At 45.6% G+C, this 18,480-nt stretch overlaps 1 protein-coding gene across 8 annotated transcripts in view; it reads left to right on the top strand.

Annotated features, from left to right (window-relative positions):
• Window positions 1-53: 53 nt before the first annotated feature.
• Window positions 54-18,480, top strand: part of Tdp1 (tyrosyl-DNA phosphodiesterase 1) — a 72,116-nt gene continuing 53,689 nt past the window's right edge. For 3 of the 8 annotated variants that reach the window (XM_087911579.1, XM_087911578.1, XM_087911577.1), the window contains exons 1-5: window positions 5,607-5,761; window positions 7,260-7,825; window positions 10,030-10,073; window positions 11,538-11,593; window positions 14,677-14,773. In XM_087911579.1, coding sequence (XP_087767705.1) covers window positions 5,670-5,761; window positions 7,260-7,825; window positions 10,030-10,073; window positions 11,538-11,593; window positions 14,677-14,773 — 855 coding nt within the window. In that variant the 5' untranslated portion in view covers window positions 5,607-5,669. Of the gene's footprint in view, window positions 175-2,649; window positions 2,691-5,523; window positions 5,762-7,259; window positions 7,826-10,029; window positions 10,074-11,537; window positions 11,594-14,676; window positions 14,774-18,480 lie in introns of those variants that run through there. The other 5 variants (XM_085697827.2, XM_048449423.3, XM_048449416.3 and 2 more) reach the window with 4 other exon arrangements.

The following is an 18,480-nucleotide window of genomic DNA, read 5'->3' as shown; positions in this document are numbered from 1 at the left end:
GCCCAAGCATCCCTTTTCTAGGTCTCCCGCGAATACGGCGGGCTTTAGGACCCAGCGGCGAGCATCCGGAAGTGGAAGCAGCTTGCTGGCCGGCGGCGCCCGCAGGTTTGAATCACGCGCCTGCGCGGGCGCGCCGAGGGGCGGGATCTCGGCGACGGAGGACTGGCGGGTCAGGTAGGTGTCTGCGGCTGCGGGCGCCGGCTCGGGGCGGTCTCTGGCTGCGGCGGTAACTCTGCGCCCGCCCTCCTGATGGCGGCGCGCTCGCCGCTGCGATCCGAGGTGATAGTTGGAAGGCCTACAGGGCTTGGGCGGACCGCGAGGTCGCGGTCCTTGGGCACGGTCCCCTCCTCCCCGAGCCCGGGATCCTGCAGCCCTTGCCCCCTGGGGCGCTCTGCAAAGGCGAGGGGCACCCCACGGGGTAGGCTCTGAGCCGCTCTGCCCTCAGTTTCCACATCGGGGGGACGGCTGTGAAATAGGGATTGTCTTAAGGGTGAAATGAGACTGTACCCTTGGAATTGTGGGCAGAGCTGAGCGCCCCGGAAAGTTGACAGCTTCACGATTTGCTTAGTGTACCCTCAAATTACCCACTTCTCCATGGCCATCTTAAGCACCCTGTACCCCAGCCCCTGCAGAAGAAGCCTCTTTGTTCAAAGAGATGTACCGGATATATTCAGTTTAAAAGGTTAAACGGGCCAAGGCACTCTGGTTAATTAAAACACGGAGTGGGAGTTCCATTGTTTTTAGAATAAAATTCGCCTTTTAACCTACCTTACTTCTCCCACCCCCTTCTTTCTGGGCCAATCCTATGTTACAGTTAGAACCTTGTTACCACCTCGTGGCCATTTGCAAGTCGAGTTCCGTCTGTCTGTAATGCTGTTCACCTGTCCTTTAGCCTGCTGAATCCTTTTCCCTCCCGGGTCTCACATGCTGCTCCAGAAATGATTTCAAAGAAAGGTTATCCCTGTAAAATGTAATGAGCATCTAATCATCTTGACTTTTAGACTTCTTATGTGTTAATTTGTGCCTTTCGCCTCGAAATTAAACTTGCCTAGATAGAAGCTGTATGTTGTTAACTCTTCATTCACCGTTCTTAATTCTGCTTACTACTGGGGTCAGGGGAAGAACAATCCATGTGGGAGTTTGGTGCAGAGGTCTCAAAGGTCGGTACAGCAGTGTAAATGTAGCAGAAATATCCTGCAGGGTCTGCTTAGCTGCGGGGGTGGGGGAGGGAGGGAGGAGGCAAAATTCTAAATGGAGTGCTTTACTGCATCAACTGTGTGTTCATGTGTGTGTGTGTGTGTGTGTGTGTGTGTGTGTGTGTGTGTATGTATGGGTATGCAGTTGTGGAGTGTCTCCCTCTATTGCTCTCTACCCTATTGTGATTCAGGGTCTCTCACTGAAAGGGAGATGGCAATTTCTACCCTGGCCATTGAATTCTTGAGACTTGCTTGTCTCTACCACAATGTTGAGGTTACAGGTATAGGAATCATGCTGGGCTTTTAAGTGGGTGGTGGGGATGGGGTAATGCGGATTGCAAACCCTCTTACCTACTGAGCCAAATCTCTAACCCTCCATGGATGGACTTTTTTAAAAAAGATTTATTTATTTATTATGTATGCAGTGTTCTGTCTGTATGTATGCCTACTGACCAGAAGAGGGCACCAGATCTCATGGATTGTTGTGAGCCACTATGTGGTTGCTGGGAATTGAACTCAGAACTTCTGGAAGAGCAGCCAGTGCTCTTGACTGCTGAGACATATCTCCAGCCCATCCGTGGGCATTTTTTTGTCAAGGCCTTAATAAAAACCTCCAAACACATTCTGTTTTGCTGTCTAGTGAAAGGATTTCATGATTTTTTTTTTTCATCTTGGTGCCATGTTTGCCAAATTGCCTCAACTGGGTTCCTCGTTCTTATTTATTCTCTTTACACATATGCTATGATTTGCTTAATATCTATTTGAATCTGCTCCTATGTAAGTACTGTATCTTACAAAGTAGATTTTCTTTTGCCGGTATAGCCATCGTGGAAGCACAAGCTGTGTTCTGCTGACAGGGAAACAGGGGTTACAGGTGTGTGTAGAAGAGTCCAGGGTCCACCAGTGTAGCTCAGAAGCCAATGCAAAACATCTTTCCCCACTACAGCTCTCCCCTTGACTGAAGTGGAATGGAAAGGGAGTGCTATCAGTGTGGTCAGTGAGTGCCGGGTCCCGGGTGTCTCCACTGCTCTGAATCCAGGCTGGCACTTGGGGGGGGGGGGCAGGGGGTGTACCTGTATTCTAACTGTCGTTCTTTTGATGTCACCTACCACAGCTGCGACTTTGGGCTTCTGTTGTACTGAGCACTGCCTACTAAACCACTGAAACAAAGTCGTTGGTAGTATGTCCTTGTCAAGCTGGGCCTCGGGAGCTTTTGAGAGGTTTCAAAAGGAAGCTGGTCCAATGTGAGGGAGCGGTAAAATGTGATGCTGACCAGATCCAGTCCTCCAAATTAGAAGTCATTTCCTGCATGATCTTGACATTTGCATCCCAGCAGCCTCTCTTCAGCAGAACTTGTTTTGATAATGAGGTTGGTGACCTGGTGGTCAGAATGACAAGGTACAATTTCATTAGTATGTCACAGAGTCTATTTGTCTTCCTAGTAATCAGCCCTCCGGCAAAGTTTTGAATGTCAGCAATCTCCAAACTTCAACGGTATGTGTAAAGCCTGGACCACACAAAGGGATTTGGTTTTCGAGAAATGTCTTTTCAGAGATTTGTTTGTTTGTTTTCATTTTACCAGCTTGTTCTATGTTATTGGTAGGGATGCCCCCCGTGTGGCTCTAGAAAATGTAGGTAACCCTCGAGAAATTGTCTAAAGAGTTCAGTGTCACTAGAGATGCTTTCCTCAGAGTGCTCAAGTTCCAGGATTCCGATTTATTGATCCACCCGGGGAAGAGTCGATGAGCATCTCTGCAAACTGTGCTCCTTGCAGCAGCCAACATGTGAATGATAGGATCAGCATGGCATCTGCACAAGGATGATACAAATTGTGAAATATTTCATATATTGGAAAGGGGGGAAGACTGGATTTGGTGGTGCACACCTCAAATCCCAGGGTGTTCACAGCAGATCTGGACAAGACGGGGGTGGGGGGTGGGAGGGAAGCAAACAAAAGTCTACAAACAGCTTCTTTCTCTGGTTGGAAGGAGAACAACTTTTCACCCCAAATTCTGAGACCTGCTCTTTGCTTTAGAATGGAGAATAAATGTAGAGAGAACAAGTCCCAGTACTTAATTTCCTTCGTGTTTTTATTTTTAACACCCTGGGAATGGAGTCTGTAGCTCATTCTGAGTACTTTGAAGGGTCTGTTTTGTTTTTAGTTGTGTGTGTGTATGCGTTTGGGTATGTATTCTTGTGTCTGTGGGTGGTGCATGTGTGCATGTGGAGGCCAAAAGACAACCTCATTACCCGGCTGCCTTTATTTGTTTGGGGTTTTTGAATTTTAATTAAGACCTTTAAATTAGCGTACAAAGTATCATGTCATTTAAGAAGTGTGTTTTTAGTAGATCTGCCCCGCCCCATCCTTTCCTGTTCTGTTCCTGTCTCCTCTTTGATTTCAGGTGGCATGTGTGTCCCCCTCCATGTTTCCTCAGCATCTTTACCATCTCTTCATATCCTTTCTAGGTGTTTAGGTTTCACTGACATTTGCATCCATTTATACACACACACACACACGTACACAAAACCTACATTCACATGAAAGAACACGTTTTTTTTTACTTTTCAGAGTTTGAGTCACCTCATTTAATATAACATTTTCCAGATCTGTCCATTGTAGCACACATAATAAAAACCCAGAGAAGGATATTGAGGTTCAACCTGAAGATCAGAAAAGCAAAGCAGCCAAGCCACTAGAGAGCTCTTACCTCTGTGAAATCTTCAGGCTGAAAGAGAGAGAGTTTCTGTCTTGTCCCACCTTATATTCCTCCCTAGTGCTGGGATTAAAGGTGTGCACCACCACTGCTTGGCCTCTATGGCTGTTTTGCATTCTGGTCTTCAGGCAAGCTTTATTTATTAAAATACAAATGAAATATCACTACAGTCCATTGTCCTGAAATTTTCATAATTTCATTTTTCTTTACAGCTGAGTAAAATTTCAGTGAGTATATGTGCCACACTCTCCTTAGCCGTTCACCGACGAATTGGTGTCTAAGCTGGTTCCATTACCTTACTATTGTTAATAAAGCAGCAGATACAGGTGGCTCGTGTTTGTAGTTCTTGGTTTTTGGCTGGTTGGTTTCACTGGCTTGATACTCACCAGCGAGGCTAAACTGGCTAGCCGCTGACCCCCAGCTATCTGCTATGACTGCCCTTGCAATCTCCAGTCTCTGCCACTGAAATAGATGCATCTAACAACCACTCAGATTAAAAGGGGGCAGGAGGGTTACTAGAGGAATGGCTCAGCAGTCAAGAGTATGTACTGCTCTTTAGAGACCTGACCTCGGTTCCCAGCATCCACATCAGGGTAATTTACAACCACCTATAACCTTATAACTGACTCTAGAGGGATCCAAGGCTCTCTTCCACCTGCCTGAGGGTACCTACACTCATTGTAGACACAGGCATTCACATAATTTTTTAAAAAAGAATTCTGTTGACTTAGTTTTGAAACAGTCTTTCTGTGTAGCTCTTGCTAGCCTCACTGTTGCTACATTGCCCAAGCTAGCCACACACTCAAGATCCTTTTGCCACAGATTTGAGACTATACACACCCAGCCTGAGAACTCTTAATTGAAGATTCTCTTACTAAATTCCTTGCTGAAGGGATCTAGCAGGCCCTAATGTGGCAAATGTGGCTCTGGCAGGCATTGCCCTTCCGCCATTCCCTGTTTTGCAAAGCTGTTAGATTACATTCCTAAAGCTAGCCACCAAGGTTTGTTCCCTTATTTGCCACCTCCTCCTCCTCCTCCTCCTGTGTCTGACCACCAAGGTCCAGCTATCAAAGTATTGAAGTCCAGTAATCAAAAGCCCCCTTTTGGTTACCTTAATTAACATGCCCAATCAAATCAAACTAACTCATCCTTACAAGGGCTTTCCTTTTCCCCCTTTATAACCACCATTTATCTATGGGCCACTTCTGTCTCCTCTCTAGCCAGAGGTAGTACTTTGTCCCTGAGGGACAAATGAAATCTCCTTTGTGCTGAGAACTTGGTCTGGGAGTGACCTGAGCAAATTCCTTTCACTTGCTACACTGGTTTAGAGCTCAAGGAAGCTAGAACTCTCACCCAGAGTTTTTCTTTATGTGGTCCTTTTAAATACATAGTAGTAGTCCCTTCAGAGCAAATCAGTCTGCTTAAGGGGTTCTGTCCACCAACCTCTAGAGTCTAGAATAAGGGGTGTGAGATTTCAGTAAAGTCTCCTGTTGCCCTGGGCACAGTACACCTGCCACCGCTGGTTTCTTAACCCGCTTAGATCAGAAACTGTTTAGGAAAAACCCTACTAACCTGAGTGCTCTCAGTCTCTAGAATAGAAACTAGCAAACCTTTTAGAAAGCAGATTCGAGTTCAGAACACATGTGAGCCTGGGGTCATCTTTTACTGCAGGGGCGGGTCACCCCACCCATTCTGCAGCCCCCACACTTTGGCTGTGTGTGCTGCCCTGGACTGTTGGAGTTAAGTGTAACGGTGAGTTATGAAGGATGTCTTGTGTTCTCTGTATAAGAGCTCCTGGGAAAGTAACTCCAGAAGAAACCTGTGTGAATCAATGGAGCTGACTGAAGCTGGGTAAGGGAGAAATTGTGAAATGTGATGGATACCTTAAAACTGTTTTTTTGTTTGTTTAGCTTGAAATGTGCATGTATGTCACTTGAAAACCTGCCGGAAGAGCACGCTTTTCTACTTCTGAGACTTTGTTGGATGTTTCTTTTTGTTGTTGTTGTTGTGTTGTGTTGTTTTGTTTGGGGGAGGTGGGGTTTTTTTTTAGTTTTTGTTTTTAGTGGGTGGGGGTTACAAATCAAGTTCCTTGGAGAACTGCTTCTTGTTGTTTGGGTTACCCCACCCATGAGGCATCCTCTTCAGCTGTGAAACAAACCTTGCAGATGCCCAGGCCCCAGGAGCACATATTTCTGAACATTTATTTAGTTTTCTCTGAGTTCTGGCATCACGTGAGGGAACTGCGGGAAAACCCACTTAGCTCTTTGCTGCGTAGCTTGAATGCATTTTGTCGCCAACACCAAAAGTCCATCTATCCTATATTTTGCTCTTCTGAGAGCAAGAGAGTATGAATTAGACCAACTGTGCAATTTGGAAACTGAAAAGTGTTTGGCTTCAGTTCAAGTCTCAGTCTGCAGGTTTCAGTCATTTGAGTCACAGCGCGGCCAGTAAGATGACAATCCGAAATGAGCTGGGTCCTCAGTGTGTAGAAATTGCACACGCAGAAGTGGTCACTCGGCATTCCTCGCGGAGGCTCGCCGAAGCTAATGTAGGCCCCTGGCTTTGGAAATGGAATTCTGTGGGTACCTGTACACACATGAAGATGAATGTGTAAATTCCACTTTTACTTTAAAAATTGGAATGTGTGCCAGTGAGCTGGCACAGTGTATAAAGGTGCCAGGCTTGACTTGGTGTGTTCAATCTCTGGGACCCTCATGGGAGAGAGATGAAGTTGTGCCTTAAGTTGTTTGCTGACTCCATTTGCACTCTCCTCCCCCAGTAAATGCATATTTATATTTGAGCCAGTGAATTGATTCATTGGGTAAAGGTGCTTGTCACCAACCCTGATGTCCCGAGTCTGATCCCTGGATTCCGTGTGGCAGGAGAGAACAGACTCCTGCAAGTTGTTCTTTGACCTCCACATCACAAGACACCATACCACTCCCCCAAACATATAGCAAGTAGAGTAATTGTTTTAAATTAATGGTGAGCTTGCCTAGCAAGCGCAAAGCCCTAAGTTTAGTACCCCCCCCCCAAAAAAAATAAAAAGAAAAATGAGCATGGTCAGAATTATTCTTAAAAGTTTCTTAAGATGGCCTTAACCTTAACTCCCTTCCCAGGGTTTCTAAGACCAAGGTCTAGCTAGAAAGGCAGCAGGAAGAAGGTGCCCAGGATGCGCCCTTTCGTCTATCAGCCCCACGTAAGAGATCCGGGTGCTAGAGAAAGAAGCTCAGCCTCTGGGGACAGAAGTCCTGTGTGTCTCTCCTCTGACCGGGAATTTAAGAGCAGTAAAGTTACATTGCCAGTTGACCATTGAATAGAAAATAATGTTTCCATCATTCCTTTTCAGAAGTATAATGACCCAGGAAAGCAGCTATGGGAGGTGGACAATATCCAGTAGTGATGAAAGTGAGGATGAAAAGCCCAGACCTGACAAGGCGTCAACATCGTCTGTCCCCCAGGCTGGGCAGGGAGCAGTGAAGGGGCCTGTGTACACCTGCTCAGAGGCCCGCAAGGTTGCACACAAGAGAAAGCTCTCCCCTGTGAAGTTCAGCAGCACAGACTCAACATTACCCGCCAAAAGGCAGAAGAGTGAGGCCACAGAAGGTCTCGGCTGGTGTCTGTCCAGCAGCGATGACGAGCCGCAGCCAGAGACACAGCGCGACCAGCCTAAGGACACGGTGGTCCAAGAGGAAAAACGTTCCTCCTCGCCCAACATGCCTACCGCCCAGCAAGCTGTCCATCGCAGCCCTCCTGCCAGCCATGGGCCCCAGAGGGCTGAGGATGAGTACGAGACCTCAGGGGAAGGCCAGGACATCTGGGACATGCTGGATACAAGGAACCCCTTCCAATTTTACCTCACCAGAGTCTCAGGGATTAAGGCAAAGTACAACTCCAAAGCCCTCCACATCAAGGGTAAGGACGAAGGCTCTCAGGAGCTGGTGAGCCATTTCCCTCTTGGTAAAGCAAGGAAGCACAGCTTAGAATGGCCTCGAAGAACCCATCTAACTACTTAACTGGTGGGGAGGGATGTTCACCCTGAGTGCAGACAGGTGGCGATCCAAGAGTCCTTCTCAAGGCCCCCGTAGCCCAGCCCCTAGTAACACTAGGTACAGTGCTTAGAATTGTTTAACTTTCAAGTGCGGACTAAACTTGCCTGGTGGCGCTGCTAAGTGTCACAAGCTTCGTGGTGGCTCCGTATGGTCCCTGGGCCAGCAGCATCAGAATCACCTGGACCTTGGAAATGCCAGTTCTCAACTCTATCTTAGATTCATCAAGTCAAACTCTTGGGGGTCTGGGCCTGCCACCTATGCTTTCTCTAAGCCTCCAGGGACTCACAGTGCCTGGTGGTGTTTGAGAGCCTTGAAAGTTGGTTTGGGTTCTTAGGATAAAGAAGCAGAAATGAGCCCTGTCGTATGCAGGTGGATGCTTCAGGTATGAGGCAGAGAATGGCCGCTAGTGGTTTTCTGTATTCCACGGAGGAATAGCGGAAGGTGTGGACTCAAGGGGCACATCCCTTTTGGCCACTCATCCATGCTACGGGTCAGACAGTGTGGGATGAGGGTCCAGAGTAGAGTAGGTACGTGACGTGAGCAGCTCCCGTATTCTTATGGCAGATGAACAATATAAGCCTCCTGTTAGATCAGTGTTTCTCCTGGCTCATACTCACAGCATAGATTGTTTATTCTCAATGTAGTTGTTCTTATCAAATGCATGCTAGTACCCTATATTCTCCTGTGTGATGTGTACATGTTGGTGGGCTTAATTTTATAGTAGTGAGTCCAGCTCTACAAATTTTTGAGCATCTCTTCTGTGGGTACCCTGAGATATGTAAGATAGTGGCCGGTGGAAACGATGGAGTAGTATGGAAAGACTACTGTATGAAATACAATAGTAACAACTTGCTCTCAACAGCAAGATTTAAGGAGGGGGAGATGCCGTCACGAGGGCTTTACATATATTCTAATTGTCAGAGCAGCCTAATAAGATGATCAGATGTCCTTGGACATGTGACAGACCTGAAGTTCAGAAGGTCACAGAGCTGCTAAGTGGTAGAACCACACTTGAATCCAGTTCTTCTTGTATCTAAATCCATGCTGTTTGATGTATCCTGCTAACACTAGCCATAACTGTAGGTTCCCTTAAATCTCATGGAGGACAGGGGCCTTCCAGTGGATCCTGGAAATGAGCGAAGTTTAAAAAGCTGGAGGTGCAGATAGGGGGAGGGGGGCAGCTGGAAGACGGTTTTGCAACTTATCTCCTAACTCTGCTGGTCTCAAAATAAGGAGGAGCTTTCCTGCTAGTTAGTTTGTTCTTTCAAACTCTTTGTACCCCTACATCTGGCCCAAAGTCTAGAGAACAGGAAGCACCCAGTGACTGTCAAATAAGTGAACTAGTCCACTTCCTTCTCAGAAGCAACTCAGTAGGTACCAGCAACCTAGAGCCAGACACCCTGGGTCAAACCTTAGCTCTCTGACTCTTGCAGCTGGATGGTCATATACAGCATCTTTCTGAGATATTCCTTATCCAAAAAGGAAGAGTAACACTTGACCTCAAAACTCCTGGGAGGATTGAGTTCATTCATTCAATGCTAAGAATGGTGTCTGTCCCCTCAGAAGTCCTATACAGGTGCAAGATGGTGGTGATTGTGGTGTAGTTAATGAACAGCGCCCTTTCTAATCTGTCCAGAGTCAGTCTTGAGGGGGGAACCACATGGGATGTCCCAGAGGTGACTTACGGTACCAAGGATGTGTCCTGTTTTGGGAAGCAAGTACTCTCTGACTACAAGGGAACACCATTGTGGGCGTAGATGGTACGGAGGGAGGTAAAGATTCAGAGGTCCAGGAAGAATGGGAGTCATGAATGACGCATCAACAGAGCCCCAAATTAGGCAGTCATCCAGGACTTAAGTTTTAGATTTTACTTTTACATTCTACTTTCTCAAAGAATGTAATAAATATTAAGTCGTATAAAAATATTTTCATGGGTTTTACAGAATATTACAACCTAGCCTTGTATTAGCTTTTTAGTTTACTCTTTTCTTGATTGTCACTGGCTGCTAAACGTGGTGGCTGTATAGAGGGTTTTTACCTGAGAATCCATTTGTTTTGTCTTTGTAGATATTTTATCTCCTCTGTTTGGAACACTTGTCTCTTCAGCTCAGGTGAGTTTATGGTAAAGTGTCTTTTCTTTGGGTGAGGAGAGATATGTGACGGGAGATGGGTTTCTCGGTCCTGTACAGTGGCCCCTAAGCTGGCATCTGCCTAGAGCCTGGGAATCCATGCGTGGCGTTTCTCACTTAAGCCCCATCAGCACAGAGCACAGAGGCCGCTCAAAGGAAAATACCTGACTCTTGACCCGGCCACAAGGTCTGTCCAAAATGTCACTCATATTCCTACCTGAAAGAGAGAAATATCTCCTCCCTCATGGTTTGCTGGTGCAGCTCCCTGGGGTGACATGGTGAAGACCAAGTCAAGTTTGAGTTGCCTCAGAAAAATGAATGTTCTGTACTGACCAAAAAACAGTCAGTAGAATTTGTGACTACTTCTGCATGTTCAGGGCTCTTGCCTCACTGAGCTGGTCCGTTGGTACTGACAAGTTATCCTAATGGTTCAAAAGTTCAAGGAGTAGTCAGAAAAAAGGGGGGGGGATCTTATTCCTGAAGCAAGCAGAGGTGCCACCTTCCTGTATGATGTGGTCCTGATCTCTAAATAGAACCAAATGAGGTGTGTCCGTGCATTCTCTCTCAGCTAGACTTGAGGTCCTGGGCCCAGGATTGGCCAGGCATAAAGAGGAGGCTTCCTCATAAATATAACGCTTATGGAGTTGTGCTCAGTAGGTACTAGTTACAAACAAGTTAGAGTGTACCAGGTTAACTGATAAGTTGTGTGGTGTGGGAGAATTGTCTGTATTCTGTCAATCATATTTTAATAAAACGGTGATTGGCCAGGCAGGCAGTATAGGTGGGAAAGCCAGACAGGAAGTAGGGGTGGAGCAAAGAGACTGGGTGTATTCTGGGAAGCAGGAAGCTCCCTCCGCCATTCCTGCCTAGACCACCGAAGAGGCAACATGTGAGCTGTCACACTGAGAAAGGTACTGAGCCGTGTGGCTAACATAGATAATGATAATGGATTAATATAAGTTACAAGAACTAATAAGAAGCCTGACCTAATGGGCCAATCAGTTTCTAATCTTATGGAGTCCTGTGTGTGATTTTCTTTGGGACTTGTTTATAACCTAATGTAGACTCCATGTGATTTTCTTTGGGACTTGCCAGCTGTGGGGTACCGGGTGGGACAGAAACCCCAACAAGCAGGCCGTCATGTTACAGTTGTGCTAGGAGGAAATGGCCTTCCTAAAAGTCCTGGTATCTTTGTCTCTGACAAATAGAAATGTTGCCGAAGTACGCGCAGATAATATCTGTAGAACATATTTTGGGCATTTGGCTTCATTTATGCAGATTCCTTTAACCAAGTGTTCTTCAAGGTGAAATTTGGGGTTACTTTTACATATTGCAGCATAACTGTCTAGATCTATGAACACTGTAGCATGTGGTTGCTTTAGAAACTGTTTGATAACAGTTCTTATGAACACACCTGTGCTTACTTTTCTTTTTCGCCCCTTCTAGTTTAACTACTGCTTTGACGTGGACTGGCTCATAAAGCAGTACCCACCAGAATTCAGGTGAGTCCCTTGATGCCAGAGTGCAAATAGTACGGTAGGATGCGAGACTTGGAGTTCTCGGACTAGGCACCCATCTCCCCATATTTCACTTTATGTTGTTGTGAACAGAAAACATTTATTTTGTAAGAAAAGCATTTTATTCATTTAGTTTTGGGGGATGAGGGTGTGTGTGTCGGCTTCAGTATTTATCTTCAAGGGCCATCTTCTCCTCTCTTTTATATTTTATTCTGTTTTTTGAGAGTTTTTTTGTTTGTTTGTTTTGTTTTGTTTTGTTTTGTTTTGTTTTTCTATCCCAGCCCCAGGGACCTATCTATATCCACCTCCCCAACTGTAGATTACAAGTGTGTGCACCACTATGCCTGGCATTGTAGGCTGGGACTGCTTGTTCATTTCCCTGCTGTCCAGACCCAAAATAATCACACAGAAGCTATATTAATTTCAACACTGCTTGGTCTATTAGCTTAGGCTTCTTTTTAACTAACTCTTACATCTTAAATTAACCCATTTCTATTATTCTATGTATTGCCACGCTACTCATGGTTTACTGGTCTCTGTCTCCTTTGGCAGCTACATGGTGTCTCTGCCTTCTTTCTCCCAGCATTCAGTTTAGTTTTCCTGCCTTGCTCTATTTTGCCCTGCCACAGGCCAAAGTAGCTTCTTTATTAACCAATGGTGATAAACATATTCACAGCATACAGAGGGGAATCCCACATCATGGCATTTTTTACACAGGTTCTGGAAATCCAACTCGGGCCTTCATGTTTACACTTATCAAATGAGTTACTGCCTCTGCTTGAAAACACTTTTTACCTATTTCATCATACACATTCTTTTCATAGACTTAGCATTTTCCACTTTTCTCTTTCCAGAAGTAGAAAAGGACAAATTCCAACTCAAGTAACAGGACTTCATGGGCAGTGTTAATGTGAAGGAAACAGTCATCTCTGTGTGATATCTAGATATGTTCGTATGCCCAGACATTGCCCGCATGCCATGCATGCTTGGCTCAGCACATCAGAGCTGTTCTTTTCTAATGGTCTTTTTGTGCCAACCCAAATGATTCTTCAAGAACTGTATGTGAAGTTAAGAAAGGGGACCATGACCGTCCCTGACCCAAGCTGTGGTGCTGGTAGGCTTTCATTGCTGCCTCTGGCAATTCTTCAGCCTCCTGTGAAGCAATACAGACCAAGCAAATGTAGCCCTGCATGTGACACATTTGTGTCTATAACACAGATTTGCGCAGAATCCCCTAGCAGTAAGTAGGATGGAGGAAGACACAACAAGAATGAATGCCATCTTCAAGACCTCGGTGCATTTAATGCGTCATCGCAGAATCGCAGAAACCCCTGGCGTTGTGTAAAATGTGGAGATTTCTCCATCAGCTTTGCCACTCAAGGCCTTGTATTTGGTTGGAGAAAAGAACATTTGCTGTGATTGCATATTAACAGAAAACTCAAAATAACAGTAGCTAAAATTAAAAAAAAATAAGCTAAAATAAATTCTTTGCAGTCTAAACTCCAAATAGTGGTTGTCTGTGACGTGGATAGAGAGCGCCCGGGTTTTTTCTGTGACCTTTTCTGTCATTCTGTCCCACCCTCCTGGGGTTTGACTTCAGTCTCCAGAGTCACCTCCTGGTCCCGGATGACAACCTAAGATCCAGTCCACTTGTCCGTTTTCCAGGTAGCAGGAAGGAGGATAAAAAAGAGGGAGCTCATATTCCATGTGTGCCACTCTGCGCCAATCTGGCTGCTTCCAAGTCACTTCTGTTTTGTGGAACAGAGCTCAGTCACGTGACACGAGCCATGTCTAAGGCTGTATATGTAGTCTTCTAACTGAGTCCACCTTGAAATCAGAGTTTCGCTCAGAAAAGAGAGACTGGCTGTATGGGAGTACTTTGGTGCTTGCCTCCAGCCCTTCTTGGCAGCGGTCCCTAAACCTCACACTGTTGCTTTCTGGTCTTTTTCCCTTTGCTTCTCAAGAATCTTGAAATCAAATGTCACCTTCCCATGGTGTTGACCAGGTGTGGGCTATCATGTCTTTAGTGCCTTGATCTTTTGGATTTCTACGTCTCGATACCTCCACAGTAACTACATGTATAGGTCGGGTCGTCCCAGAAATCATTAGTCACATTGAAATGAGTTCTCTGGGTGGCCACTAATCCAACATGCTGGCACCTTATGAAAAGGAAGTGGTTGGACACAGCGACAGGGAAGACTGCATTCACAAGGAGAATGTCATCTGTAAGCCAAGCAATGCTTGAGGCCCCTGAAGCCAGAGTCAGCTGGCCCAGGTTCTTCCTTAGTCCCCTGCAGTACATCTCAAGACCCTGTCTCAAAATACCTAAGCAGAAAAGGCCTTCTTAATGTGTTCCTAAAGAACATTTTATAGTCTTTAGAATTTGCCATAATTGCCCGTTAGCAAGTTTGCACCTTGCTGGGGGCTTGGGACTGTTCACTTTTGAGTCCTAGATCTTGCACAGTACATAGAGCATGTAATAAATGCTTGGCGAATAGGTGCAGGGGGGAAATATAAGACTATTATTGGTTTATGACAAGGAGAAAAGGAGGCATCAACATCACTATATAGGAAAATTGTCTTTTTTTTTTTACTAATTCTCACTTATTTATTTATGTATTTTGTGTCTGTGAGTATGTATATGCGTGGATATTCACATGGCAAAATACCCTTGTGTTTCGAGGACAAGTTGTAGAAGTTGGTTCTCTCCGTCCACCATGTGGGTTCCAGGGCATCAAGTTGAGGTCATCAGCCTTGTCGGCAGCACCTTTGCCCTCTGACCCATCTCGCCAGTCCATATCTTTAGTAGGCACCATCTGAAACAAGAGCACAGGGCCCTCTGTGCTCTTTTGAACCAAGGAAAACCAATACTCAGGAATTTTGAGCTGTCACTCACCTGTATCACAGTGGACCAGGCTTGGGAACTCAGCGTGAGCACCGACAGTCACATGATGTTCGCCACAAAGGTCCGAAACAGACGGCAGGTTCTAGGCAGCTTTTGTTCCTCAATGAAGCAAGAAGCCAGCTTTGTGAACAATGCATTTTAAACATTTCCGATCTCTTTTCAGGAAGAAACCGATCCTGCTTGTGCACGGAGATAAGAGAGAAGCCAAGGCACACTTGGAAGCCCAGGCAAAGCCCTATGCAAACGTTTCCCTCTGCCAGGTAAGCTGCTCTTGCCTTGACCTCAGGCTCCAAGTTAAGTGAGTCCATCCTCCCACTGTGGGCAGCAAGCCCCCCCCCCCCCATTAGCTTTACCAGCAGATCCTTGTCTAATTCTGGCTTAAATACTCCTGAAGTAACTCACTTCACTAACAGGGACTCCCGTGATCAGAAAGACCTTTTTCTTTAGCTTGGCTTGAAATCTCCTAGTGACTGCTATATGTTGATCCAGATTTCCTGGTCTCTGGAATAACACAGATGTATGTCTTCCTGGCTTGTGCAGAGACTTTTTGTTTTGTTTTGTTTTTGTTTTTTGTTTTTTCAAGACAGAGTTTTCTGTAACTTTGGTGCCTGTCCTGGAACTAGCTCTTGTAGACCAGGCTGGCCTCAAATTCACAGAGACCTGCCTGTCTTTACCTCCCGAGTGCTGGGATTAAAGGTGTGTGGCATCACCACCTGACTTCATACAGAGATTTCTATATTTGAGGTCAGCTCAGGGCTGAGCTCCCTCTTCTGTTGTCTGTGTTCAGTACAGTGTGCATCTCTGCTCAGACCAGCTAGCGCTTGGTTGTGCTTAGTTCATCTTGTGCTTCTTGTAACCTGGATTTCAGCATGCGACCCGTCTCCCAGATGCAGCCCAGTGGCTTTGGATCTCTTTGAATGTAGCTGGTAACTGCTTCCGTGACACTTTTGGCTTCTGTTAGCCACCACTGACTCTCTAATTGTCCTAAATTCTTTCCACATCAGCCAGAGAAACAGAGAGATCGTAGATTAACAGCCTGTTAGAAAACTGAAGGGAGTCATACATGGCACGAGATCCCAACGCAGTGAAGGAACATTGAGTGGTCACATACTGGAACCAAAGCAGAGAGGAAGATGGGACAACAGAAGCCGTTGTCCAGTTTCTCGGACTCTTCCATAATTTTGTCCTGTGCTCGGCAGTCAGCCTTTAGTGTGGCGATAAGCCTTGGGCTTTTGTTACAGCAGTTACTTTATACACTGCCTCTAGAAGGACCTATTCATGTGTTATTTTGAGCAACAAGCAAGCAAAAATGGGAAGAGGAGTTCAGGGGATTTTTTTTCGGAAAGCGTTCCTTTCTGTGGAAATGGTAACTGTGAAGTAACAGGTAGAACATCCACAATTTCCTGCCTCTGTCAACATGTTTACCACCATCCCCGAGGAACCACAGTGGGCCATGGCTACAGTTCTTCCTCCTTGTCCTCACTGCGGTAAAGTGAGCTCAAGGAGACAGCTCACTGGATACAACGTGCTTCCTGCACACATGTATACACACCAAGGTTTTTGCTCTAAAAGTAGAGACATGATATCTGGGTCCCTTTCCTTGTAATTTTCCTTCTAGGGTCTCTTTCTCATTCACAGTGGGAGAGTTTTAATTCACATTTGATTACGCTTCTCCCAGCTCTAAATGACATCAATGATTTTGTTTTAAACAGAAGGCATTAGGTCACTTTTAAATACCCCACAGCATTTTTCTCTGGTTTAACCCATTTTCCATCATGTCACTATGGCTTCAAATCGTGTCTTCTGGACTGTGACTGTGGCTCAGTGCTAGAGCGCTTGCCTAGCGTCCACAAGGCCCTGGGTTCTAACCTCAATATCACTAAGAAAATCCTCTCCCACAACAAGTATTTGTGGTTCATCTGATGCACAGAGGGAACTTTATGCCTTTGTTTAGAAGTTGCCTAAAATTCTGTTGTTTGCTTTGATTTCCACCAACAGAAGAGGTGGAAAGTAAACGAAAAGTAAACTAACCCAGGAATCCTCAAAGCCCGTGGTGGAATAGTCTTCACACAGCCTCTACCCAACACCAGGTTTAGGGAGCCTGCTACCTGAGAGTAGGATGGCCACTAGAGGGCGCAAAGACACGCTTTGCACAATCCTGTGCAAGGAACCCTACTGGAGCGCCTCTGGTCTAGAGGGAGACCGGAGAATCATGGCCTTTCATACTGAAGTACCTTTCCATCTTGAATTTTTCTGGTAATAGCATTCATCAAGGAATCAATTGGGCATAGATTTGGTGCAAGGGTTGGAAATTGAGGTGATGGTGGTAGCAAAGGGTCACTTGGCCTGAGTTCCGCCTCTCGGCTATGCCTGGGCATCTGTACAACATTCCTAGATAGAAAACATTTTTATTTTGATATTGGGCAGCTTAAATAACGGATATCTAGGGAGCTGAGAATTTGAGTCCTAGTGCAGGTCACTCCGGTTCCTGATAAAGGTTCCTCCTGCTTGCCGTGTAGATGGCTGTATTCTCATGGTATCCTCATATGGCAGAGAGAGGTGGGGGTGGACTAGCTCTCTGGTATCTACGAGGACACTGACTGTATCGGGTCCCCTCCCCCCATTTCCCATGACTTTGATTTTACTTACCACCGTCATGTCCCTCTCACTAGCCCGGACCCACGTGGGTTTCAGCTTTGACTGTGAGTTGGAGGATGGGCATGGCATGAAGGTTCCTTCCACGATGCTCACTCTGGCCTTGTCACTTTCCATTTGTTTAACTCTAATTTGTCCATGTATAAAATGGATTGCTAATGGCATTCATTACAGCGTTTGAAAGAGCTGGTGCATTAGCCCAAAAAAGCACGCATTAAAGAGTATCTATTGAAGTTACTTTCGGTCCGTTGTTTGTGCCTAAAAGCATGGAGCGTGTGACCAAACTAAATTTAGAAGCCAGCTCTCCTAACCACTGTTCCCTCTCAGTGAAAAAGATGATAGAGTAATTCTCTGATTGTAAAGACATGAAGCACAGTTTATAGCTTTCTTCTCTGGCCAAAAAGCACAGACACATGCTGGTCTACCCATGTCCCCCAAGCTGCACGGACCTTCAGGAGCGCCTGCAAACTGTGTTGTACCTGCTTGCATATAAACAGTCTTCCATTTCTGTCCCTAGCAACCAGCCCTGTCCTTCCACCATGTGGTGGGGAGGGCTCCCTGAATGTTCACATGTCTGTCTTGCTTACAGCAGACATGCCTCTTTCCTAAGCACTCGTGTGTCCTTTCCCATCCTCTCCCAGCAACTCCGAGTCTCATAGCAATAGCCTATTTTAAAGACGCAAGAGCAAAGCAGAGAGTGAAAGTTTTTCCCAAAGTCAGGCAAATATGAGGCAAGATGCGAGCCCAGGTCATATATTCCTAAACTGATCACTCAGCTGCTTGTTTATCCCATAACCTGTTCTTTCCGGCATATTCTGTTGACCGATGTCTTGTTGTGCAAGATGGTAGATAAAATGTTTATTCTCAACACACCTACACTTCCTTGTAAAGATGTCATTCCAGAGTACAAGGTGGCTTTGGCATCATTTCCTTCCAGCGTGTGCTAGCTTTGTATGAAACATTCTCTTTTAATTTAGCATCATGATGTCTCTATGTTGCCTTCACGTTTGATGCTGTTTTAAAAGTATTCTTAAAACTATTCACCTTAATTTTTCAACAGAAGCAAAATATCTCATTTAAAATTTTGTTTAGAATCATACTTATTTTATTAGGTTTTTGGCAGCTAAAGAAATTAGGCTTCTCACTCATAATTACTGTAGTTTAAAATGTGGTATTTATTAAATCATGTGGGATAACAAAAAAAGTGTTTTAAATGAGCCTTAGTGGGTGCTAAAATAAAAGCTGTCTTCTGCCAGATGGTGGTGCACACCTTCAATCCCAGCACATGGGAGGCAGAGGCAGGTGGATCAGC

The sequence above is a fragment of the Myodes glareolus genome, chromosome 11 (genome assembly GCF_982192425.1).
Source record: "Myodes glareolus chromosome 11, mMyoGla1.1, whole genome shotgun sequence".
Lineage (NCBI taxonomy): Eukaryota > Metazoa > Chordata > Mammalia > Rodentia > Cricetidae > Myodes > Myodes glareolus.
The sequence above is the reverse complement of the archived record's forward strand: the minus strand, read 5'-3'. Positions and strand labels throughout refer to the sequence as shown.